The sequence below is a fragment of the Saccopteryx bilineata genome, chromosome 5 (assembly GCF_036850765.1).
Source record: "Saccopteryx bilineata isolate mSacBil1 chromosome 5, mSacBil1_pri_phased_curated, whole genome shotgun sequence".
Classification (NCBI taxonomy): Eukaryota; Metazoa; Chordata; class Mammalia; order Chiroptera; family Emballonuridae; genus Saccopteryx; species Saccopteryx bilineata.
In genome coordinates, this window is record NC_089494.1 from 4,859,962 (window position 1) to 4,886,556 (window position 26,595).

Genomic DNA, 26,595 nt, shown 5'->3' on the forward strand with positions numbered 1-26,595 from the left:
CCTGTGTACACGGAAACTTCTCTCAAGTACTCTCTGGCCCCCCAACTTCCCCGCCCTGCTGCCCTCTCCCACCTCCTCAGGGTCTTCCCGGGGCTCCCCCCCCCCCGTGTGTCTCTCCTCTGGATCCTCAACCACAGCCCCCGCTGGAAGCCCCTCCGTCTCCCAGCGGGTGGGCTCCCTGCGTCTCGGGTTCTTCCTGGCCCACTGGGGAGGGCGCTCCAGTCTGCCCAGAGCTCCAGGTGTTGGCTCCCAGGTCCGGAGCCTGATTGGAATACAGGCCCACTCGGTGGGTCACTTGTGTGTGCTCATGAGTGGCATCGAGACGGCGCCAGCCTGCCACCTCCCACCGAGGGCCACCCCCCACCCTTCCTTCTGCTGGTTCTTTTATTATTATTATTATTATTATTTTTATTTTTGTATTTTTCTGAAGCTGGAAACAGGGAGAGACAGTCAGACTCCCGCATGCGCCCGACCGGGATCCACCCGGCATGCCCACCAGGGGCGACGCTCTGCCCACCAGGGGGCGATGCTCTGCCCCTCCGGGGCGTCACTCTGCCGCAACCAGAGCCACTCCAGCGCCTGGGGCAGAGGCCAAGGAGCCATCCCCAGTGCCCGGGCCATCTTTGCTCCAATGGAGCCTTGGCTGCGGGAGGGGAAGAGAGAGACAGAGAGGAAGGAGAGGGGGGTGGAGAAGCAAATGGGCGCTTCTCCTGTGTGCCCTGGCCGGGAATTGAACCCTGGTCCCCTGCACGCCAGGCCGACGCTCTACCGCTGAGCCAACCGGCCAGAACTCTGCTGGTTCTTTTGCTGCCCCCCCCCACACACACACACTAAAAGGGAAAATTACATTGAAATGGGAAATGAAAGAAAACTTCACGATGATATAACGGGACACAACCCATTCATCAATTAATTTTTTTTGCAAGTTTCCCTTCTCCCCTGCTCAGTAGGATATTAGAGAAGCAAATCTTTAAAAATGCTATTCTTGCCAACCCAGAGAAGAAAATTTGTAATGACACAAGGAATTCAAAACAAAGAGAGTGTAGCAAAGCAGGGTGATTCAGTCTTTTTAGCATGAGCTTTTTAAAAAAAATAATAATAATAAGGGGGAAAATATCACAGTCATTTTCATGAACCTGTAACTGGACATTAGTTCCTCATGTGCGCACGCAGGCAAGGGACCCGCCACGTGAGAAGCCCTCTGGCTTGGACAGTTCCCTCCGTCCCAGATGTTTTTACGTCTGTCCCTTTGTGTGCTGTAGCGGCTACAAAGCTGATCTCTACAAGGAACTTCCGGCGGCTAGGACATCTACCAATAGACCACTATTCTATGCATAAGAGGCAAGTATCTTACTATATATACCACAATTTATAAAAAAAATAATAAAATAAAATCTTCTGGTAACTGTGTGTCAATATAATTGCTTTCATTTGTGACCCCAGGTTATTTTATGCATTTCTGTCCTTCGGAGGAGCCCACGGGCTTCATCAAAATGCCAAAGGGTCCAGGGCGCAGAAGGAGCACGGAGTCCTGGGTGCTCACTGCTGTGCCCAACTCTGCCCCCGTCTGGGATGCAGTCAGACACCCGGGGCTGTGAGCGGGGACTAGGCATTTCTTCAGGTTAAAAAAAAATCATGGCTCTGGCCAGTTGGCTCAGTGGTAGAGCATTGGCCTGGCGTGCAGGAATCCCGGGTTCGATTCCTGGGCAGGGCACACAGGAGAAGCGCCCATCTGCTTCTCCACCCCTCCCCCTCTCCTTCCTCTCTGTCTCTCTCTTCCCCTCCTGCAGCCGAGGCTCCATTGGAGCAAAGTTTGCCTGAGCGCTGAGGATGGCTCTATGGCTTCTGCCTCAGGCACTAGAATGGCTCCGGTTGCAGCAGGGCAACAGCCCAGGTGGGCAGAGCATCATCCCCTAGTGGACATGCCAGGTGGATCCTGGTTGGGCACCCCTCACTCCAGAAAAAAAAAATCGTGATGAAGTCCACACAGCCAAGTTGACCACCCTGCCCGCTCGCAGCAGCTCGGGACAGTGCAGAAGTGTTAGAAGCACATTCTTACCGTGCAGCCTATCTATCATAGTGGGAGCTCTCTTGACGGACGGGACTGGATCTTAAAAAAAAAAAGGGAACTTGGTTTACCTGTCAGTTGCACCTCAGTCTTGCTGACTTTTTTGTTGTTGTTGTTAAGTGCACGAGTTTTAAATACAGTAAAGATTTTAGGGAAATGGCCACAAATATTAGCAGGTCTCCTGCTCACACATCTCAGACACGATCTGTGAGGACGGGAGGGATGGGACAGCCCCATCCTCCAAGCACAGGTGCCAGCGAACAGCCCAGCTCCGGCTTCGGGCATCGGCTGCTCACGCCATGGCTGCTCTGCCGTTTTCTGCTTCTAATGCTGCTTTCAGTGGCAGGAGGGCACAGCGGTGGGGGGGCAGGGCTCAGGATTGGCCTCTGTGCCGGCTGGACCCGTTTGCCCTCCCTGAGTGTGTCTCTTCATCTTTGAAACCAAGGTCATTATGAAGGTTAAACCCTTCACAGCCCACGGCCATCACCGGACACTTGACATCGCTGCCTCCCCCCCGCAAGTCAGTTCCTGTTTCCTCACTGTTTAGGATGAGACCATTTCGATCTATTTTCTGTAAAACCCAATTTCATTACAGCATAAATTATGGGGCAGACTGACAACGCTTCCCTCATTTGCCAGGAAGTGAGTCAGCAGGAAATGTAATTGCTTTCGGCGTTCACGTCGTCGAGTTCCATCCATCCATCCATCCATCCATCCATCCATCCATCCATCCATCCATCCACCCACCCATCCATCCATCCATCCATCCCTGCCTTGGGCTCGTCCTTGAACCCACCTGTCTTCAAGACGGAAGTCTTTTGAGTCATTCCTTGCCAGACAAGTTTTCACTCATTATTTTTTTTTATTCGGGTGATAAACACGACTCAGAGCCCATGCTGTGCACTCCCCCCGCCCAAGCCGTCCGCATTCGGAGACGCGCTCCTATTGCAGAGACGGGGTCGGAGTCGTTTCCTCCATGTACAGAACACGGTGGTGTCGGGCTCTGGGGATTCGGTGGTGAGTTTAGACACTCCTGCTGCCCTCCAGGGTCCCGGTGTGCCAGCTGACGGACAGGAAGGGCCGGCGTGAGAGCTCGCTCGGGGACTGCCCAGGAAAAGGGAGGCTGAGAACGGATGATGGTCAACTGAGTTCCTCAGGCGTTGGGAGGGAGGGGGGCTCAGCCCGGGGCGACCACACAGGTGGAAGCAAGAGGGTCTCTGCGGTCTCACTCTTGTGTCCCGTGGATGGGGGGCAGAGATAACGGGGAGGTGGGCCACGTGGGCAGTGATAGGGTGGTCTGGCCCAGAGAAGGAGTGAGAACTAAGGGAGGAAGCTGTCAGTCTGTCCGGGGCAGCAGGAATGCTCGCTGAGGTCCGGTGACCCCTTGGCTCCTGCGGCCACGTGACATGAGACTACTCAGAGGAGTGGGGGCTGGGTGACCACAAAGTAAGCGATTTCATGCACGCCCCATCTGAGATGACCGTGTGATGGTCAAAGTGAAGACCAAAGAAAGGATGAATCAGATAACGTGGATCTTTTCATGGGAATTCAGTTTTATTTTGTTTTTAACAATCTTTTTCCTGAATATTTGGTCCTCAAAAACACCTACCAGCCCTGGCCAGCTGGCTCAGTGGTAGAGCATTGGCCCAGTGTGTGGAAGTCCCGGGTTCGATTCCCGGCCAGGGCACACAGGAGAAGCGCCCATCTGCTTCTCCACCCTTCCTCCTCTCCTTCCTCTCTCTCTTCCCTTCCCGCAGCCAAGGCTTCATTGGAGCAAAGTTGGCCCGGGCGCTGGGGATGGCTCCATGGCCTCTGCCTCAGGCGCTAGAGTGGCTCTGGTTGCAACAGAGCGACGCCCCAGATGGGCAGAGCATCGCCCCCTGGTGGGCATGCCGGGCAGATCCCGGTCCGGCGCATGCGGGAGTCTTTCTCTCTGCCTCCCTGCTTCTAACTTCAGAAAAATACAAAACAACAAAAAACACCTACCAATACCATAACTTTTTATGCAAAGGATTACCATGAGGAAGGTCAAAATCAACTTTGATAAAGGACTGGAGATTTTAACTTGCACTTCATGGGCTGGCCTAGAGAATGCTGAGAAAATGTAAACGCTGTGCATATTCCTGCTGGTCCTGACTGATTCTGGCCTCGCACAGTCTAAGAGAGGGTGAGACTAAGTTCTTCCAACCTTGACCCGATGGGATTCAGTTGTAGGGATGTTTCCCTTTGAAGGGCAAAGCCCCTCCCCTACAGCTTTCGCATCAATATAATAATCTCACTATATTCAGAGGCAGGATCAGAGGGTCCAGGGGGAAAGCGGACGGAGGGAGAGGGGATGCTAGGATGGGATGAAAGCAGAACAGCAAACCGGGGGGAGGGCATTGCGGGGAGGAGGGGGAGGGCGTGTGGTGGGGAACAGGGGGGAGGGCGTTGCGGGGAGGAGGGGGAGGGCATTGTGGGGAGGAGGGGGAGGGCGTGTGGTGGGGAACAAGGGGGAGGGCGTTGCGGGGAGGAGGGGGAGGGGGTGTGGTGGGGAACAAGGGGGAGGGCGTTGTGGGGAGGAGGGGGAGGGCGTGTGGTGGGGAACAGGGGGGAGGGCATTGCGGGGAGGAGGGGGAGGGCGTGTGGTGGGGAACAGGGGGGAGGGCGTTGCGGGGAGGAGGGGGAGGGGGTGTGGTGGGGAACAAGGGGGAGGGTGTTGCGGGGAGGAGGGGGAGGGGGCGTGGTGGGGAACAAGGGGGAGGGCGTTGTGGGGAGGAGGGGGAGGGGGTGTGGTGGGGAACAAGGGGGAGGGGGGAGGTATTCATGGGGACACTAGGGTCTATGTACATCCAATAAATTAAGATAAAATAAAACTTAAATAAGCTTACTATATTGTTTATGAGATTGGAGTAGCGGTCAGCTATGGAATGAGTAACCCTCCCAGCCTCAGGACCCTGGGATAAACTCTGGCCCCAGTCCTACAAGGATGCCGCCGGACCTGCTGCCTGACTCTTCCTCATCTCTAGGTCCTTGGGAATTATTTCTGTTTAAATGGAAGAGTGAAGTAGTGCCCGGAAGGTTCTATGGGCCAGGTGTGATGCTATCCTGTGTCTCTTTTGCCCACATTCCATTGGCTAGATGGAGTCACGTGGCCACACCTCCTTGTAAGGGAGGCTGGGAAAAACAGTCCACAGTTGTCCCCTCCTCTTCTCTGCGGGAGATCCGTTCCAAGACCCCCCAGATGCCGAATCACGGCTAGTACCAAACCCTACATGTACTGTTTTATCCTCTACATACAAACCTATGATAGAAAGTCTAACTTACATGTTAGGCACAGTAAGAGACAAACAATAACTCCTAACACAGGACAACAATATACTGTAATAAAAGTTATGTGAATGTGGCATTATAAAGTAAAGTGAGGGGGTGACCCGAACACAAGCACTGTGGCACCATGACAGTCCGCCTGCTGACGGGGACGCCCACTGAGTGACCAACGGCCGGGCAGTGTAGGTAGCGTGGAAACGCTGGACCGAACGACAATTCACGTCCTGGGCAGGGACGGCGAGATTTCATCCCGCTCGCTCCTCGGAACGGCTCACGACTTACAACTGATGAATTATTTCCTTCTGGGATTTCCCATTCAGTATTTCGGAACTGCAGTTGACCGCGGGTAACAAGCACTGCAGAGAGGGACATCACGTTTGAGGGGGGACCGCTGTCGTTTACTAAGAAAGCGGGTTTGGGGGAACACAGCAGGTCCTGTCAGAAGGGGTGTCCCTTTTAGGATGACCTCTCTGCAGCCCTCTGGCTTCCACAGGAAGTTGGGCAGAGGGCTCGGTGAGCCCTCCAAATGGATCCGTTCCCCGAGCTCAGCCAGCCTCAGACAGAGGCCATGGCACTGGGGCAGGGTTGTGGGCGGAACTGTGCTCTTCAACAATTTGTTGACATCCCAACTCCTCCACACCCCTGACCTGTGAATGTGACCTTATTCAGAATAGGGTCTTTACAGATGGGATCAACTTAAGATGAGGTCACAGACCTTGCAGGTGGACCTTCTGCTGGGCTGCTGTCCTTACAGAGGGAGGTTTGGAGACAAACAGAGGGGAAATGGCCCTGTGAAGACTTAATTTCGAGCTTCCAGCCTCCAGAGCTGTGAGAACCAACTCCCGCTAAACCAGTCAGTGTGGCAAGTTATTACAAGAGCCCCATGTCAACACCCCCGGCTCTGCTACCAGCTGTTACAGGGTCATGCTCACTCTTCCCTCAGCTGCAGAATGGGGGTGAGGACTCGGGTGCCCGCACAGCTGGAGGGCGGAAGAGGCCGCCCTTGCTCATCCGAGGCACCCCAGCCCTGTGGAGGGGTCAGCCTCCTGTGGTCCCTGTTCCCTCAATGCCGCACGCACCCCGTCCCCCAGGTCTGGCCTGGCCGTGGGCTACCTCGCTCCGACTGGGCCTTCTGACACTGGGTCACTTCTCAGGGAGGCTCTCCCGAGCCCCTCCCCCCACTACCTCTAGGTGGGTGCTCTCCGTCAGCGGATTCCCCACCTAGCTTTTGCCCTCGACAACACAGTATTCCTGGGGAACAGGAGGGCAGCGCCAGGCCCGTGGGAGCCCTGCTTGTTGCGGCCAGCCCCTAAGGGACAAAGGCTGAAACACAGAAGGAGCTCAGTCCTAAACTATATTGTGGATGGCACTGCCCGTTACAGGGGCACAGGGCCCACAAAACGGGAAGCTATCCACGTGAGCTCTTTGGGGCTGTGGGCAACACCGATTCCCAAAGGTCAGCATGTGAGCCCACTATGTTCCAAGAGCAATTAAGTCAATATCAAGAAAATAGGTACCTGCTAACTCAACTGTCACACTGTCACTTAGGGGTGATTGTCAGGGGAGGGAGCCACTGTTCAATGCACAGATACATATACGAGGTGTTACTGTTTTAAAGTTTGGTGGGTACGGAAACAAAACAAAACAAAACAAAACACACACACACACACATTCTCTCTCTCTCTCTCTGAATAGGTTAAACATATCCAAATAAAATTTACTGCAAGTTCCGTAGAGTTTAATTTGTGCTACAAGACATTGCATAGGAAACTATTTTAAGCCCCTGAGGAAAAATATCCATGGTTTAAGGTGCAACTGGTTTTGCTTCTTCTTTGGGGAGAAGGTTGAGAGGACCTCTGGACGCAACGCCGGCGGGCAGCGGAAACGCAGAACGGAAGGTGATCCCGGGTGGTGATTGGAGAATGGTGTGTCTTGTTTCTTGCAGCATAAAATATGTAGTGTGCGTGTGTGTTGAGGGGGGTTGTATCATTTTTTCTAGAAACAGTTGACCTTCAGTATCTGAATCAATCGATACATGAGAATGTTGCAGCCCAAGAAAGGGCCGCTATACAATTGATTATACTAAGTAATTAATGTGTTTCAAGAAAGCAGATTTCGAGATGAGATGCGGGTCCTGAGTCAACTTCATACAAGCACGGTGTGCATCCCGGCACATTCCCGGGGACCAGCTCTGCGGGTTTGCCAGGGGTCTTTCTTCAGCCATGCCCCTGATGCCCTCTGAGATGCCACCACCCCGACAATGCAATCGCAGAATGCCACCTAGCAGGTTGCCCTGCCTCCACCGTAAAGGTTGGTGATGCCACATTCTGCTGGGGGCCCTCAGGTTTTATGTGGGAAACATTTTCATTGTCAGAGAATGCTCATTCTGCTCAGATACTCTTGATACTGTAACTAAAGACCGGTTTTTGCCACACTAACCATTTCCAAGGAGACACGGGCATACCAGGAAGGGGGAGGGGTTCTGTTTTAGACGAAATAAAGCCAGAAGTTGGCAAATGACAGAAGCACCTTTGCAAAGGGCGGCCCCTGTGGCGAAGTTTCCTTCCTGACCCCAGAGAGCAGGGCGGGGGTAGGGGGCTGTGCAGGGACCACCTCACTGGCCCCTGGGACTGTCCCAGCTGCCTCTGCATCTCCAGGGCACCCATCCCTTCCGCTGGACACAAACCGGTCCGCGGGCTGTGGTCCACGGGCTGCCTACTGCCCCCCGCAGGCAAAGGTGCGGAAGATAACAACACAGGAGAACAGGATGAGGTACATTCTCAGGAAGGACGGGCTTGAAAAACCACGGTTCCTACATGATTTCCTCTTTCTCACAAGTATGAAGCGAAAAAGGTCCAACACTCAAACAAAAGCGTCTTCCCACGCTAGGTGTTGAAATATGAGTGCCGTCTGGGAATAAAAAAAAAAAAAGCCCCCCCAATGACTTTTAAATACATATATACATCTGTAACATAATTTAAAAAGGTCTTTAGAGAACATAAAAACTTCAATAGCATCCACCCGGATTAAGTTGTTGTTGTGTTTTTTTTACCTTTATGGTCCATTAAAAAAATTAGATGCCGCCTTTCTTATATGTCCCCTCCTCCCCAGACTTTATAAAAGTGATTTTCAATTTAAATTTGTACTTAACAAATAGAAAGCTATTTGATTGGCAATGACCTGCAGGAGAAATTCCCTTCAGGCCTCCCCCACCCCACCCCACCCCACCCCCACGGTGGGGGTGGCAGGCGGAGCATTGCGTGTGCTTGGTCCTTGGGGGCACCGAGGGTCAGGCCTGGAGCCACCCGGTCTGTCGGAGCCACGGGGCCCGTCCGCCGGAGGGAGGGCCACCCATTCAGATCACAAAGTCATCCTGGTCTGCAGGACTGAAGGCGGCCGCTCTCAGGATGTCCAGGGAGTTCACCAGGATGAGAGTCCCCGTGAGGTGTTTCCAGCGCTTGGTGATGGGGTTCTTCATCCTGTCCAGGCCTATGTGCAGCTCCTGGATGACGTCCCGGTAGCTGTCCCCGACCTGGTGGCTCCAGGTGAGTAAAAAGTCATACGCGGGTTTCCACATGGCCTGCGCGGCAGAGCCGTCCGCAACCAAAGGAGAGAGAAGAAGGGACAAAGGTGAGGGACAGGAAGACATTGAACCCTGTCAACTGCCCGGGTTCCTTTGCTGGTTTTATTTATTTTTTATGTGACTCTTTAAGAGCGGAACAAACTCAAAGCAACAGGTGCCCCGTCCCTGTCCCGGGCCAGCACATGTCAGAGGGAACCATGCGTTGCGAGCGAGAGGGGGAACGTAGCAGATGGCGTCTCCACAGGCAGAAGGGATTTCTGTCCTTACAATCCCTGTGTCACACTTTCTATCGGGGCATTTAGACATTTGTTGTATTAATAGAGGAGGAAGACCTGTATGCTTGGAGCGTCCCGTCTCCTAGGTCTCTGGAAGCTTAAAGCCACCTCCCCCAGCAAGCGAGAAAACAACGTCTGAGCAGGAACCCGCCGGCTCTGGCCCACATGACACAACACACCAGGTGTTCCCGCAGCGGGGCCCCGGTGACCGGAAGGCCCGTTCACACCGGAGTCCCTCGGACTGAAGATAATTTAGGATGCGTCCCACATCACGGCAGAGTGGCCTTGCCCGTGACAGAGCGGGAGTCACGACTGAAGCCCCCACGAAGGATGACATCAGCCCCCAATCGGTGAGGGCCTCTTGTGTGCTGGGCACGTGCTTTCACGCCCCGACTCACTGTGCGCATCCTCACAAACACGCTCTAGACTCACTGTGCGCATCCTCACAAACACGCTCTAGACTCACTGTGCGCATCCTCACAAACACGCTCTAGACTCACTGTGTGCACCCTCACAAACACGCTCTAGACTCACTGTGCGCATCCTCACAAACATGCTATAGACTCAATGTGCGCATCTTCACACTCTATAGACTCACTGTGCGCACCCTCACAAACACGCTATAGACTCACTGTGCGCATCTTCACACTCTATAGACTCACTGTGCGCATCCTCACAAACACGCTATAGACTCACTGTGCGCATCTTCACACTCTATAGACTCACTGTGCGCATCCTCACAAACACGCTCTAGACTCATTGTGCGCATCCTCACAAACACGCTCTAGACTCACTGTGCGCATCTTCACACTCTATAGACTCACTGTGAGCATCCTCACAAACACGCTCTAGACTCACTGTGCGCATCCTCACAAACACGCTCTAGACTCACTGTGCGCATCTTCACACTCTATAGACTCACTGTGCGCATCCTCACAAACACGCTCTAGACTCACTGTGAGCATCCTCACAAACACGCTCTAGACTCACTGTGCGCATCCTCACACTCTATAGACTCACTGTGAGCATCCTCACAAACACGCTCTAGACTCACTGTGCGCATCCTCACAAACACGCTCTAGACTCACTGTGCGCATCTTCACACTCTATAGACTCACTGTGCGCATCCTCACAAACACGCTCTAGACTCACTGTGAGCATCTTCACAAACACGCTCTAGACTCACTGTGCGCATCCTCACACTCTATAGACTCACTGTGAGCATCCTCACAAACACGCTCTAGACTCACTGTGCGCATCCTCACAAACACGCTCTAGACTCACTGTGCGCATCTTCACACTCTATAGACTCACTGTGCGCATCCTCACAAACACGCTATAGACTCACTGTGCGCATCCTCACAAACACGCTCTAGACTCACTGTGAGCATCCTCACAAACACGCTCTAGACTCACTGTGCGCATCCTCACAAACACGCTCTAGACTCACTGTGCGCATCCTCACAAACACGCTCTAGACTCACTGTGCGCATCTTCACACTCTATAGACTCACTGTGAGCATCCTCACAAACACGCTCTAGACTCACTGTGCGCATCCTCACAAACACGCTCTAGACTCATTGTGCGCATCCTCACAAACACGCTCTAGACTCACTGTGCGCATCTTCACACTCTATAGACTCACTGTGAGCATCCTCACAAACACGCTCTAGACTCACTGTGCGCATCCTCAAACACGCTCTAGACTCACTGTGCGCATCTTCACACTCTATAGACTCACTGTGAGCATCCTCACAAACACGCTCTAGACTCACTGTGCGCATCCTCACAAACACGCTCTAGACTCACTGTGCGCATCCTCACAAACACGCTATACAATAGACGTCGCCACGACTGCGGTGTGCAGGCGGCAAGAGGCGCTGCCCAGCTCACCTCACTGTCCACGACCCCGTTCCTGTCCCGGTGGGGAGACTCGTACGCATCCATCTGCTGCTTGGACACCTTGGCGAGCTTCTCGGCCAGCTCCCGCCAGCGCTGCGCCACCTCGACGGCCGTGGTCAGGAGCACAAAGTCCTGGATGAGTCTGACCACCAGGCCCTGGCAGTCCATCTTCAGTAAGGCCTGGGGGGGGAGGGGGAGCAGGGCGTGAGGTGAGGCAGAGGGCAGGTTCCGGCTGCTCGATCCCCGATGTGGGGCCAATGCGCCCTGCCCGACGTAATGCCTGTGACACACTCTTGAAGCCCTGCCCCACTGAGACCCACAGGAAAGCTGAGCATTTGTGGGGCAGACACGGTTTAACCGTGTCCCGCCCCAGAGCCACGTCCACCGAGACCTCAGCTGGTGGCCGTCCTCGGAAGGAGGGTCTTTGCAGGTGTCATTAGCTCAAGTGAGGTCATACGGAATTAGAGCAGACCCCTCATCCAGTGCCTGGCATCCTAACAGGACAGGAGCAGACACAGAGACAGAGGGGAGACGTCCAGAGACTGAGGCGGAGGGGGTGATACAGCCAGGAGCGAGGCATGGACCAGAGTCTCCCCAGAGCCTCGGGGGGGGGGGGACCGGCCCTGCCGACACCTCCAGACGCAAGGGGACAGACTTGGACTTTGGAGCCTCTTGTTTGTGGCAACTTGTCCTGGTCCCCCCAGGACAGGACACCCAGGGTGAGTGGGGATGACAGATGTCTACCCTGTTTCCGCTCCCGCCAGGGAAACTGGGGGTGGGCTGTGTCCTCGGCCAAGACCGACAGCGTGACCTGGGGCTCCCAGGGGGACGAGAGGACAGGTTGGACGGACGGAGTGTGACGTGCTGATGGTGCCGGCCAGAGGGAGTGTCCCGCGGGCAGGCAAGGGGTGGGGTCCTGGACTCTGGTTGGGGTCTGGAGCTGGACGGAGACTCAGGACTCTCGGGTTTTGGGGGCCAAGTGGAGGCCCTGTGTGGGGGGAGACGAAGGAGGCAAGGACGGAACAGGGCGCCCCGTCGAGAAGCGTTCTCCAGGGTCAGTAGACGTGCGCCCTGTCAGAGCTGAAGGAACTTCCTAAGGTGCGTTCAGACAGAGGTGACTGACTACGGGGACGCGGGAGGGAAAGGCACTTCCATCACCCCGGGAGGGAGGCCAGTCAGGGGACAGAGCCCTGCCCACGCCCTGCTCGTCCTGCGAGCGAGCTCGAGCCCACCTCCGCCCCTGACGCCGACACGGGGCCCACAGTCTCGAGCCACCTCCACCCCTGACGCCAACACGGGGCCCACAGTCTCGAGCCACCTACACGGGGCCCACAGTCTCGAGCCACCTCCGCCCCTGACGCCAACACGGGGCCCACAGTCTCGAACCCACCTCCGCCCCTGACGCCAACACGGGGCCCACAGTCTCGAGCCCACCTCGGCCCCTGACGCCGACACGGGGCCCACAGTCTCGAGCCCACCTCCGCCCCTGACGCCGACACGGGGCCCACAGTCTCGAGCCCACCTCGGCCCCTGACGCCGACACGGGGCCCACAGTCTCGAGCCCACCTCCGCCCCTGACGCCGACACGGGGCCCACAGTCTCGAGCCCACCTCCGCCCCTGACGCCGACACGGGGCCCACAGTCTCGAGCCACCTCCGCCCCTGACGCCGACACAGGGCCCACAGTCTCGAGCCACCTCCGCCCCTGACGCCAACACGGGGCCCACAGTCTCGAGCCCACCTCCGCCCCTGACGCCGACACGGGGCCCACAGTCTCGAGCCCACCTCGGCCCCTGACGCCGACACGGGGCCCACAGTCTCGAGCCCACCTCCGCCCCTGACGCCGACACGGGGCCCACAGTCTCGAGCCCACCTCCGCCCCTGACGCCGACACGGGGCCCACAGTCTCGAGCCACCTCCGCCCCTGACGCCGACACGGGGCCCACAGTCTCGAGCCACCTCCGCCCCTGACGCCAACACGGGGCCCACAGTCTCGAGCCCACCTCCGCCCCTGACGCCAACACGGGGCCCACAGTCTCGAGCCACCTCCGCCCCTGACGCCGACACGGGGCCCACAGTCTCGAGCCCACCTCCGCCCCTGACGCCGACACGGGGCCCACAGTCTCGAGCCCACCTCGGCCCCTGACGCCAACACGGGGCCCACAGTCTCGAGCCCACCTCGGCCCCTGACGCCAACACGGGGCCCACAGTCTCGAGCCACCTCCGCCCCTGACGCCAACACGGGGCCCACAGTCTCGAGCCCACCTCCGCCCCTGACACCGACACGGGGCCCACAGTCTCGAGCCCACCTCGGCCCCTGATGCCAACACGGGGCCCACAGTCTCGAGCCCACCTCCGCCCCTGACGCCAACACGGAGCCCACAGTCTCGAGCCCACCTCGGCCCCTGACGCCAACACGGGGCCCACAGTCTCGAGCCACCTCGGCCCCTGACGCCGACACGGGGCCCACAGTCTCCACGTACTCTGTGTGACCCCAGCACTCCTGCTTAAATAACACAAACCAAATCAAATCAAACCCACGGGCTCCCTGGGCCGCACACGGCGGGACATAAATGGCCCCCCCACACCAAGTTACGGGAGGGCTGCTGGACGTCCTGCCTCTGGGTCTGGGGCAAACCTAATCCTACGGGAAGTCAGCATGGCGCTGAGAAGAGGCCGGGTGACATCAGCCACCAGGACCCCGGGATCTGGAGACGGGCGTTCTGAAGTCACTCTGCCATTCCCTGGAAGGGCGTCCGACCAACGCCGCCTCCACGGAGCCCCTTTCCATTCCACCCCCACGACCGAGGACTTGGTTCCCAGGAAGTGCTCCTCGGAAGACCCCGGGGGACGGTTACCGAGACTCCCTCGGGCCCACATCTTTCTAATTCTTCCCCCGCCCCACCGCGGAGACAGCCCCCCACGCTGAAAGCTCAGTGTTCCACAAGGACAGTGTTGTTCTGACCAGGGAGGAATCTGTACTGATGTCAGGTTTTCCACTTGGACTTCCCCACACACTCAGAACACCTTTCCCGGACCCGTGAAGAGTATCAGAAGCAAGTAAAGGACTCAACTCCCTGAAAAGACAGCGGAGACTCCGCAGCTCCTGCTCTTCATGAAACGAAACAAAAACTCCGACACCGAGACTCGGCTTCCGGAAGTAAGGGGAGTGTGTGCGCTCACGGATGGGGCCACCCACCCGGCACAAGCGACACCACCGCACACCTGCGGGACTTTTAAAATGATTTCCCGTCCCTCTCGAGCCTGGCTCTCCCCAAAGTGACCACTGGCTGCCCTGTGGCCAGCGGGGAGGTCTTCCCCAGTCCCTGGAGGGGCCAGCACGTTGCAGTGTCGTCCAGAACACGGGCGGAGGAGCACGCAGAGACGCACGGGCAAGCGCGCAGCTCCCGGAGTACGGGATGCAGTCAGGTGCCGCACGCCCTTCCGCGGACCCGGGGCCACCAGCATCTGCCCACGCTGAGTGACTCGGGCGGCCACGGTGGGCACACGCGCAGCTGGGAGAGGCAGCCTGCGGAACCGCGCCGGCTGGCAACACCGCAGGGAACTGGTTACAACCGCAGCAATTACATCCACCTGGTTACCTGTGGGGGGACCTGAGGGGGTATCTGAGGGGGGACCCGTGGGGGGACCTGTGGGTGGGCCCGCGGGGGGATCCATGGGGAGGCCTGTGGGGGGACCCACGGGGGGATCCGTGGGGGGCCTGTGGGGGGATCCGTGGGGGGACCCGCAGGGGGGCCTGTGGGGGGCCTTGCTCTCAGCTACTGCTCATCGGCAGTGGAGTATCAGCGCAAAAGCAGCACACGCCGCCCTTACCAGCAGCAATGCCAATGAGGGCTATTCTCATTCCGGAAAAAACAAAACCTGGGCGGAGCCAAGGCCACTGTGCCAACCCAGAGGCCCCTGCCGCTCTGAAGGTCAGCACCGGCGGGCACTGAACCTGTCACCGAGGCCTCAGCACAGGGCCGACCGCAGACCCCGGCCAACCAGCCGCAAACGCTACCGGCCAGACGAGGGGAGAGGCAGAGGGCTGGCCGCAGCGTCCCCGCTAGTGCTGGACCATCAGGTTTCAAGTCAGATGGGGGGGGGGAGATGGCCAAGGGGCCCTCCATGCACACGCTCGTGAGGGTGCCCCTGACCCGGGCAGCCCTGCCATGTGACCCGTAACTCTCACCTGCCACCTCTGCTGAAAAGGACCTGCCCTCTTGTGGCTTAACAAGAGTATAATCCAGGATGAGTATGAAAATTAGGTCCTCCACCCCCGGGCGTCCTGGTATTCTGAGGGAAAGGCACTCAGAGGGGGACACTCGGCTGACCGCCACCTGAGTGACCGAGGCTGAGAAGGGGCAAGGGGCAGGGACGCACCTGGACTCACAAAAAGGAGGTTATACCTAGAAGGCAGCACGGAGACAATGTTACGGATGATGAGGTGTAGTGACCCAGAGGCACAAGGTCTTATAAGATGAGATCTGAGCTGGTACCTGAAGGAGGTGAGAAGCCAGCCCCATGAAACTGGGGGTGGTGGGAGAGAATTCCCGCAGAGGAAATAGCACATGTACAAATGGAGGCAGGAGCGAGCTAGGTGTGTCCAAGACCCGGTGAAGGGGCCGGAGGGGCTGGTGTGGAAGGAGCCTGCATGGTCCCCCGTGATGTGGGACTGGGAGGAAGGGGAGCAGGTCTCACAGGGCCTTGGGGCAGAGGGCGGGCCTGCACCCCGTTCTGATGACAGCAGACAGATGGGCCTTTTTCCTTCTCATCTCCCTGCGACTCTGCTGTCCAAAACCTTCCTTCACCCTGCCTCATTCATTTCATCACCGTTTCCAAACAGCAAGGGATCACTACCATCTTCACAGAGCGGGTTGGGGGGAGGGGACAGTCTGGCTGTGAGAGGGCGCAGGCTAGACCCCAGGCTGACGCTGCAGGAAGCATGGCTGCTCAGTGATTTCCCAGTCCCTGGAAAGGCAACACCTGGCTTCCAGCGCAACTCAAACACTCTCCTGCAGGGATAAGCCGGTCTGTGGTTTCTAGAAGTCTGGCCAGCCTTTCAGATCTGCCTGCATGGAGATGAGGAGGAGATAGAGAAGGAGGCAGGGGAGGGGGGCACGGGGGGGGGGCACAGGGCAGAGCCAGTTTCACTTCAGCACAAGTCCAGCCTCGCCCGCCGGCCCAGGCACCTTCCCGCCAAGGTCGAGTTTCACTTCCTCCTCCCTGGGACTCCGGAACCACAGTGGGTGGGTGCGGGGCTGGGGGAGGGGAGAGGGTCCCAGACCCACACAGAGCCCTCTCCCATACAAACTAACCTAAGGAAGCCAACTCAAAAATCTGTTCTGGCTTCCCTAAATTGGGGGGGGGGGGGGGAGCCATGGCTCCAGTCTTCTGAAAACAAACAAGGAAATGAGATAAAAAAAGCCTCCCTGGATGGAGCTGCGCGGGTGTGTTCACTCTTCACCTCCGCCCACCGCCCACCATGGTGAGCTGTTCCTGCCTGAAGCGCCAGCAACCCCATTTACGCTCCAGGAGAGCGCGTAATTCCGTAATTCCATAATGGATGGAGGATTCCAGCCTGAGGCTGGTGAGAGGGACGCTCAGCCCCGCCCCCCCTGCCTCTCAGCCCCGGCTCAGCCCCCGCTCAGCCCCCCCCCCCCGCCCAGCCCCTGCTCAGCCCCCGCTCAGCCCACCCCCGCCCAGCCCCTGCCCAGCCCCCCCAGCCCCGCCCCGCCCAGCCCCCCCTCAGCCCCCCCCCGCCCAGCCCCGCCCAACCCCCCCCCCTCAGCCCCTGCCCAGCCCGCCCAGCCCCCCCACCCAGCCCCCGCTCAGCCCCCGCCCAGTCCCCCCTCAGCCCCCGTCCAGCCCCTGCCCACGGTGCATGGCCCATCAGGGGGTGGGCAGGGTGAGCCCGCGGAGGAACTGATTTTACAGGCAGACCGGTGAGGGTGAGGTGAGATGTGCCCTGAAGGAAGGGACATGAGGCAGCACTGTGGAGGGGGCACCCCACATGTCCAGGGGAGGTTCCCTGTTGACCCGCTCACCCCCTGGCCATGACTACCCCTTGTCTGGTCTGTCCCATTGTTCTAACGGTCTCCTGGTCGGCAAGGTCGCCCCTCTGCTCCCGGCTCCCTCCTCTGTGCCGTACAGGTTCCCCTTTGGCTCCATGTGTGCTGACACTTTATACCACGTGGACCACTGCCAGGGGGCCCTGTGCCCCCCTCCCTGCAGCAGTGGCCACGCCACAGGGGACTGCAGCCCTCTGTCCCCTGGCTCCAGGGGGCAGCACAGAGAGCTGTGTGCAAAGAATGAACCTCGGCTAGCCGCGCACTCGTGGACGTGGGCACAGAGACACAGACCCACCTGGCTCGCCCGTTCCAGGAGGCACAGAACGGCAGGTGCTGAGGGAAGGGGGGGAGGGGGGGAGTGACAGAAAGGCCAGAGGCACTGAGTCTCTCCCCCCCCCCCCCGAAGTTAGAAGGCAACAGAGGCTGTCTGGAGTCGGGGTGGAACAAGGAAGAAGCACACGTGGCCGAGTCACCAAGGTGTTCGCATGGGACACAGCATCGGGAGGGCAGGGGAGGGGGCCAAGATGGCTCCTATTGCACAGTGAAGTCGACAGTGTCCAGCACAGACTCCACAGAGAGACCAAGAGGAGGACATTATTAAGCGTGGCCAAGGCCACTGCCAGAACTTTATGATAAAGCGTGGAGTTGCTGGTGGGGTGTGGAACTGGGGCGGAGCCCAGGCCTGAGGGAGCCGTGAAGGCTTCCAGTAAATGCTTCTGGGTTGGCTGGTGGCGGGGGTGGGGGTGTAACCCGTAGTGTGACCCCAGCGTCCCCTTTACTTCTCGGGATCCCAATTCCTGGTGGTGCTGGCAACCCGGAGGCTGACCTCGGACCTGGCTCAAATGCACACGAAAGGAGGAAGAGGAAGCTGTCCAGGGAAAGGGTGGGACCACCAAGTAAGACACGGGGATAAAATTCTCTTTACAGCAAAGCCAGACTTTGGGGCAGCGGTTCTTAAAATGTCCAGATCACCGATGCCGCTAGGAATCTGATGAAAGTACAGAGCTTCTCTAGGAGATCTAAAAAGGGGAGGTTGGAGCACAGGGCCCCCACATGTCTCCATCCCACTGGAGCCCCCATTTCAGGGGAAAGGAGCCCTGAACGCTCTTCACCGCAGGGATTCCTGACCTGTTTGGGAGTCCCCCAGTCCCGTGTGAACACCTCTCTCCAGGCACATGCCCAGCACACTGCCCTCCATCTCAGGGAGCAGAGAGGAGCCCAGACGCTGAACCCCACTGGACCCAAGTGAGCACGTCATGGAAGAGGCCGGAGCATGCGCCCAGCCGCCCTGCCCTCCCCTCCCCAGCCTCGCCCCCGCCCCGCCCTCCCTGCCCTGCTCCCCCCCACCGCCCCAGCCCCGCCCTCCCCAACCCCCAGCCTCGCCCCCGCCCCACCCCTGCCCCGCCCTCCCCAACCCCCAGCCTCGCCCCGCCCCGCCCCCCTTCCCCAGCCCCCCAGCCTCGCCCCCCCGCCCCACCCCCCGCCCCGCCCCCACCCCTGGCCCCGCCTCACCATCATGAGCTCCTTCTGGAAGGACTTGCGCTCTTTGCTGTCCGCGTTGTTGCAGTCCTCCTTCAGCTTCTCCAGGACGCAGGCCACCCGCTCGGGCTCGCTGTCCAGCTCGGCCCGGCAGAAGCAGGTGAGCGGCAGGCTCCCGTAGCCCAGGGCGTCGGCGAAGGCGCGCCAGCTGCCGATGTTCTCCATGAGCAGCGTCCGGACGGAGGCGTAGATGTAGGTGAGGAACTTGCAGGGCCGCAGGATCTGCTCCAGCAGCTCCGAGGTGCTCAGCTCGGGCCCGGCGAGCAGGCTGGGTCGGGCCCGGCCCACCACCAGCACGTTCTTGGCGTGCACCAGGCCGACCTTGCCCTGGTGGTAGCCAATGTACCACTCCTTGGTCCACAGCTGCCCCTTCAGCCGGATCTTCTCCTCGCTGAGCAGGGCCACGCCGTCGCCCTTCTTGTACTCCAGCAGGTAGTGGTTCTTGCTCTGCCGGACCACGGTCTTGAGCAGCTTGCCGAACTTGAGGCTGGACACGGGGCGGTCCTGGAACGTCGGGTACTTGGTGGTGGCGGCGGCGAACGGGGAGAGGATGATTTTCCCGACCTCGTTCTTCTTGAGAAACCGCCTCTGCCCGGACGGCTTGATGGCGCTCTTGGGGGGCGGCTGGGGGGTCTGCACGCAGAACTGGGTCAGGATGGCGTCCTGGTCGTCCTTCAGCTGGACCCTCAGGGTGAAGTCGGAGAGCTCGCCGGGGCTCTGGCAGGTGATGGGGAAGATGAGACGGCTCACCTTGCCCAGCCGCACCTGGAACGCCCTCACCACCTTGGCCTGCTCGCCGGCTCCGACCTCGTAGTTGGTCGTGTTGGAGAACATGCAGACCTGCAGGTCCTGGGGCCTGGGCAGGATGAACTGGTGCCTGCCCCACAGCTGCAGGGCCACCGGGGCGGGGCTGGGGGCCTGGCGCGTGACTTCACTGACCAGGAGAGTCTTGGGGGCACAGTCATGCCCAAAAACGGTCACCACGGTCTTGAAGGATGGGTGAATGTGTTTGGGACCGTAGAGACCCACGGTGACCTTTTTATTGATGAAGTCCCATATGGTGGAAGGGTAGAGAATGTTTGGCCCGTGGGCGACGATGGCCAGGTACATGCAGGGCTCCAGGTTGTCCAAGTGCACCTGGACCGTGTCCCCGTAGCTGTAGGCGAGCGGCGTGGGGACGTAGGGCCCTTCCTTCACATCGCTCCTCAGGCACTGGAGGCCCACAGTGCTTTTGCTGAAAATGTCGCTTTTCACCTCGGCCGACACTTTCATCTCCAAGACGATAACGGTCTTCACCTCCAGGGTGCTCAGCTTCACCTCCAGCAGCGGGCTGACGCTGCAGCAGCGGTCGCTGTTGAGCTCCAGAGGAGGGTCCAGCAGCGCCTTCACCGCGATCTGCTGTGTCTCCCCGGGGGCCACGTGGCCCTCGGGCACGTGCAGGCAGACGCTGGTGTCGGGGAGCCTCACGGAGCCCCCCGAGCTGTCCAGCTTGCACACGACGTTCGTCTCCACCGCCTGGGTCTGGCCCCACCCGGGGCTCTGGCCCAGCAAGTCTAGGTCCTGGCAGGACCGAGCCAGCTTCCGGTGGCTCAGCCAGGCCGCGCGGAAGTCCTCCCGGCTCTGGAACTGCTCGGGGGCCGGCGACTTCAAGCCGGGGAAAAACCCCCCTGAGGTGTCGGGGGCATCGGACTTGGCTTGGAGGACGGAGAGCTCGGACAGGCTGTAGGAACGTTTGCTCCTGAAGAACGGGTTGTCCCGCTTGACCGGCCCCTCCGCGTGGGCCGGCCCCGCGGCCGGCAGCTCCTCGAAGATGTTGCCGGTGCTGTTCGTGGTGGCCGAGCTGGACTCGGTGAAGGAAGCCGTGCCGGGATCGAAGAGCAGCAGGTCCACCGTGGTTCTGGGGGCCAGCTCCTCCAAGCCGGGCACCGCGGGCGCGTTCCCGTTCAGGAACGGGTTTGTCTGGAGCCCGTTCCAGAAGGGGTTGTTGTTACTGTAGGTCTTGCCCAAGGCCTTCTTGTCGTCCGTCCACCCCGCGAGCAGGTCCAGCTCTTGGGCCACGTCGTCGGGGCTCTCGGGCAGATTGTCGATCATCCCGCTGTCGCTCAGCGTGGAGTTCCGGTAGTTCAAGGGCTGCACGTAGGAGGAGGGGATGTAGCCCATCTCGGTGGTGTTGTGGGCGTACCACCACTCCCCGCCAGACGTGTCCAGGACGTAGAGGTGGTCGCCCTTGGAGAACTTGAGGGTGGTGAAGTTGTTGGGGCAGTAGTCCTTGATTGCTATCACCTCCTTCGCGTCCCCGAAAGGCGTGGGATTGTCTGCTAGCAAGGCACTGGGGGAAGGCACTGCAAGAAGCACAGGACAGAAGGTCAGGGTGTGGCCGGCGGGGGCGGGAGCGGGGGCGGGGGTGGGGGTGGGGAGGGGCGGGCAGCGCAGAGCACCGTCGGAAACTCGGAGAAGGCGGTCAAAGAAACAGAAGCCACCAGATACAGCCAACGAGTTTCTCAGGGGAGAAACTCGCAGAGACAGACCGTGGTGGAGTTCGGTGTGTGATCCACACGTCATCGGGGGCACGGTTCGGTCACCAGACGCTGCTGTGTCCCCGTTCCACACGCAATGTCAGGCGAAGCCACGACGGAAGTCTCCCCGCCATCCATGTGAATGCAACTAACTCAGCCTGATGGAACGGGTCACCACGCCCCTGGACTTCCAACATCTCATTTCAGATCAAACTTCTTTCTTCACCTGACCGATGGGCCAGAGCGGCTGCTGGGCAGCGGAGGGAGCAGAACAAGCTGCCCTCCCCGAGCACGGGTCCCCGTGGCCTGCGGGTGACAAGCTGCCCCCTCCCCGAGCACGGGCCCCCGTGGCCTGCGGGTGACAAGCTGCCCTCCCCGAGCACGGGCCCCCGTGGCCTGCGGGTGAACAAGCTGCCCTCCCCCAGCACGGGCCCCCGTGGCCTGCGGGTGAACAAGCTGCCCTCCCCGAGCACGGGCCCCCGTGGCCTGCGGGTGAACAAGCTGCCCTCCCCGAGCACGGGTCACCGTGGCCTGCGGGTGAACAAGCTGCCCTCCCCGAGCACGGGTCCCCGTGGCCTGCGGGTGAACAAGCTGCCCTCCCCGAGCACGGGTCCCCGTGGCTGCGGGTGAACAAGCTGCCCTCCCCGAGCACGGGTCACCGTGGCCTGCGGGTGAACAAGCTGCCCTCCCCGAGCACGGGTCCCCGTGGCCTGCGGGTGAACAAGCTGCCCTCCCCGAGCACGGGTCACCGTGGCCTGCGGGTGAACAAGCTGCCCTCCCCGAGCACCGATCACCGTGGCCTGCGGGTGAACAAGCTGCCCTCCCCCAGCACGGGTCACCGTGGCCTGCGGGTGACAAGCTGCCACTGTCCCCTCCCCAGCACGGGTCACCGTGGCCTGCGGGTGAACAAGCTGCCACTGCCCCCTCCCCGAGCACGGGTCCCCGTGGCCTGCGGGTGAACAAGCTGCCCTCCCCCAGCACGGGTCACCGTGGCCTGCGGGTGAACAAGCTGCCCTCCCCCAGCACGGGTCCCCGTGGCCTGCGGGTGAACAAGCTGCCCTCCCCGAGCACGGGTCACCGTGGCCTGCGGGTGAACAAGCTGCCCTCCCCGAGCATGGGTCACCGTGGCCTGCGGGTGAACAAGCTGCCCTCCCCCAGCACGGGTCACCGTGGCCTGCGGGTGACAAGCTGCCACTGTCCCCTCCCCAGCACGGGTCACCGTGGCCTGCGGGTGACAAGCTGCCACTGTCCCCTCCCCAGCACGGGTCACCGTGGCCTGCGGGTGAACAAGCTGCCCTCCCCGAGCACAGGTCACCGTGGCCTGCGGGGGATTCTGATCTGAAGACAAGCACGCCCGAGAGAGACCCTGGAAGAGCCTCTGACCTATTCCTGAACTGCTGACGGGAGGTGGACAGAGGGTCTGTTCCCGGAAGAGGGTGGTCACCAGGCAGAAAGAACCGCAAGGACCAGGGGTCAGGTTGGTGGGCTGGGGACGGGTAGGGCGTGGGCCCTGGAGATTAAGTTCCCGCCCCACTGTCTCTGCGGGGGCGTGGAGAGCATGTGTTTATCAAAGGTTTGCTCTCCCCTCTTCCTGTGAATGGTCTCCTCTCCTCTGAAGCACCAAACCCTCACCTCTTCCTTCTCAGCTTGGCCTGACCGATGGGCCTTTCTGGCCTTAGTACCCCTGGTCTCACATTCTTAAGGGGTTCCCATAAGTATCTACAGTGTGTCCATCAAGTCATGGTGCACTTTTGACCGGTCACAGGAAAGCAACAAAAGACGAAAGAAATGTGAAATCTGCACCAAATAAAGGGAAAACCCTCCTAGTTTTATACATAAAAAGGTGCAGTTCGATGTGGGCTCACGCACAGATTTTTTAGGGCTCCTTAGGTAGCTATCCCGTATAGCCTCTACAGACTCGTCACTGACTGATGGCCTACCAGAACAGGGTTTCTCCACCAAACTGCTGGTTTCCTTCAACTGCTTATCTCACCGAGTAATTTTATTCCTATGTGGTGGTGCTTCGTTATAAATGTGCCGATATTCATGTTGCACTTTGGTCATGAATTTGAATTTAGCGAGCCACAGAACACACTGAACTTTCCTCTGTACCGTCCACATCTCGACTGGCATGGCCGTGGGCTGCTCCGCTGTATACAGGGTGTTACATCATCATCTGTGCATGCGCACATGCTGCCACATCATCCTACAGAAACTGGGAGGGTTTTCCTTTTATTTGGTGCAGATTTCACATTTCTAGCATCTTTTGTTGCTTTCCTGTGACCTGTCAAAAGTGCACCATGACTTTACAGACATACTGTATTTAAATTTGCTTTCTCTGGTTCATCTGTCTGATGTCGATGTCATTATTAGGCGAGCCAAAGGATCTAGGAGGAAAGATGAAAAACTGTCCTCTCCCCAAGGAGAAAGAGAAATGGGATGGGATTTCCCTAGAAAACACAGAGGATGTTTGGAGGTAGTGACCCCAGGACCGGTGACCAGGCCCTAGGAAAGACGAGCCTCAGAAGACTCTGGCGTGTGTCTGGGCCGATTCCGGGTCCCGCCTTCCACACGTAAGGCTGTTGCCCCTGACGCGCGGGCCCGTCAGTTCCATTTCCAGGTTGAACCCACCGCCCCTCACTCTGTGTACAGAACACGAGATGGTGGAGGCCAGGCTCTTTCTCAACCTCCTGAAACCGGTCCTTCAAAAATAACAACACGGAAACAGCCTCTCCCACGTGCCCTAAAATCCACGGGTTTACGGCCGCTCAGAGTTCACATTATTTCCAAACAACGCCTGGAGCAGTCTGGAATAAAAACCCCACCACTTGAAACAGTGACTCAGCTCATTGATGGGTGTCTTGGCCTCCCACCCCAGATGCTACTGGAGTGGACAGCGACTCGGAACCGCCGAACGAAGTCATCTTAAACAAGGGCAGTGTGGGGTTTTTTTTTGGGGGGGGGAGATAATTTCACACCTGTGAGTTTTATCAACCTTGTGTACTTGGCAAAGTCTGTTCCAAGCACAGAGCTCTTTCTGACAGAAATAAACCTCACCCCCACTGGAATGTGCCTCGTTTTATGACAGTTTGCTCATCTGTGCCTTCCTGTAACAACAACAAAAATGAAAGAAAGGAAAGCTGTTCTGTGCTGCATGGGTAAACAAGCAAAGGACGAACGCAATTTCTACCTGAGCTGCTTCTCCAATGAAGCCAAGAGGCGTTCTATCTATCACACTGGCCCTCCAAGAAAAGACCCCCGACTCCCGCCCTGCCTCCCTTTCCTCTGGAAGGAAACCATGGAAACGAGATGGTCTTCCCTCGGCACAGCCTGAAGCAGGAAGCTCCTGCAGACAAACACACAGGCACAAGGTGCGTAATTAAACCCTAAAGCCACCTCTAAATGAGGGGTTGGCAAACCACGGCCCCCGGGACACATCCTCGGGTTGCTTTTGTAAATAAAGTTTTATCGAAACACAGCCGTGTCCACTTGTTTGCTCCCTTCTGGGGCCACCTCCAAGCTACAGTGGCAGAATGACTATGTCCTGCGAGACTTACAATAGTTCCTACATGACCCTTCGTGGAAAAAGCTTGCTGACCCCCCCTCCATCTCAGACCACCCTTCTCTGAAGTTTTCAATAATTCCTCTTTTCCCCTCGTTTTCTGTACCACCCAGCTTCCTACCTTACTGTGACCAAAACACAGAAAAAGAGAAAACAAACAAACATTCTGTACGAAGTCTGACTACTGGAGGGAAAATTCAAAGCAACCCCCCCACCCCCACCCCCCCACCCCCGAGAAACGAGAGAAGGAAGTGGTCACTGGTCCTGGGCTGGATTTGTAACACGACATCCGGAGAGCTCAAGCCGACTGATCTGAATGAGTCCGACCGCGGCAGCCTCAGAGCCCCCCCCACCCCCGGCCCAGGGGCGTCCCCGGGAGCTCACCTTTGACGTCGTTAAAGCTCGTTTCCGAGAACCCTTCGCTCAGGTCGATCAGCGTGCCCTCAGACTTGCACCGGGGGAGGACCATGGCATTGGCGGCCCGGATCCGCTGAGCCGCCATCGTGGGACGCTCCTCCGGGGTGACCGCTACGGTTCCATACTGCCTCCTCCAGGGGTTCCAGCCACGGCATCCGTCTCAGGCCACCATGCTGCCCGGGGCGCCAGCTGTGCCGTGCACGCCGTCCTGGACGCGGGGAAGAGAAACATTCCCCGTGAGAAAGTGACACGGGTTAATGGGATGGGTGATTTAACGGGGCATGGGAAGCCGCCTTTCTCCAGACACCAGTCCAATAGAGGCATACGTTCCCCGCGCCCCCTCGGCCCCCAAGAGCCAGGCAGCCCCCCCCCCCGGGTCCGGGGCGCACACAGAGCCCCGCAGTGTTTCCTGGCTCGCTGCGGGTGCCCCCTCTTCCTGGGGCACAATGGGGCGTGTGAGACGGGCTCCAGCACCTGCTAGCCCATTCACGGCAGTCTCAAGGGAGGACAAAACAGGGTCTGTGCAGCCCCCGTGGTTGGTCCCAGGGCCCAGGAAAGGAGGAATCAGTCTCTGTCTGCCCAGAGAGCAGCTGGTTCCGCTGCAGGAACGGCCACAAACAAAACCACCACAGATAAAATACGCCGGCTAGAAGGGGTTTTCGTGTGACTCGTGCAGGGGGAGACCCCCACCGACGGAGCCACTGTGTCATTCCTAAGCGAGCAGAGGAAGGTTCCGTGGGAAAAGACACCAGAATCCCTCACTCCCAAGGGAAGAGGCGCAGGGGCGTTTAGGGGGCTCCAGGAACGAATGAGGTGATCGGACGTGAGCAGACCACCAGCGCTCAGGAAAAGGGGCGGCTAAGGGCCAGTTTTAGAGCAGAAAAATTCACCTGTTCTCCAACAGAAACAAGCAGACCAACATCACAGCCGACCCCAACTGGCCACACTGGACCCCAGCTGGACACACCGGACCCCAGCGGGCCACACCTGACCCCAGCTGGACACACTGGACCCCAGCTGGGCACACCACGCCCCAGGTGGGCACGCCAGACCCCAGCTGGGCATACCAGATCCCAGCGGGCCACACCTGATCCCAGGTGGGCACGCCGGACCCCAGCTGGGCATACCAGACCCCAGCTGGCCACACCAGACCCCAGCTAACTACACCTGACCCCACGTGGGCACACCGGACCCCAGGTGGGCACACCGGACCCCAGCGGGCCACACCTGACCCCAGCGGGCCACACCGGACCCCAGCTAACTACACCTGACCCCAGCTGGCCACACTGGACCCCAGCTGGCCACACCGGACCCCAGGTGGCCACACCGGACCCCAGCTGGGCACACCGGACC

The 26,595-nt window shown here is 59.1% G+C and overlaps 1 protein-coding gene across 2 annotated transcripts in view; it reads right to left on the reverse strand.

Moving 5' to 3' along the window:
• Positions 1-7,099: 7,099 nt before the first annotated feature.
• The window catches only part of SH3BP4 (SH3 domain binding protein 4), a 90,393-nt gene continuing 70,897 nt past the window's right edge, over positions 7,100-26,595 (reverse strand). For both annotated transcript variants that reach the window (XM_066280206.1, XM_066280207.1), the window contains exons 2-5: positions 25,210-25,450; positions 18,721-21,089; positions 11,130-11,318; positions 7,100-8,957 (exon numbers count right to left, since the gene is read on the reverse strand). In XM_066280206.1, the coding sequence (XP_066136303.1) occupies positions 8,733-8,957; positions 11,130-11,318; positions 18,721-21,089; positions 25,210-25,327 (2,901 nt within the window). In that variant the 5' untranslated portion in view covers positions 25,328-25,450 and the 3' untranslated portion in view covers positions 7,100-8,732. The remainder of the gene's footprint in view (positions 8,958-11,129; positions 11,319-18,720; positions 21,090-25,209; positions 25,451-26,595) is intronic.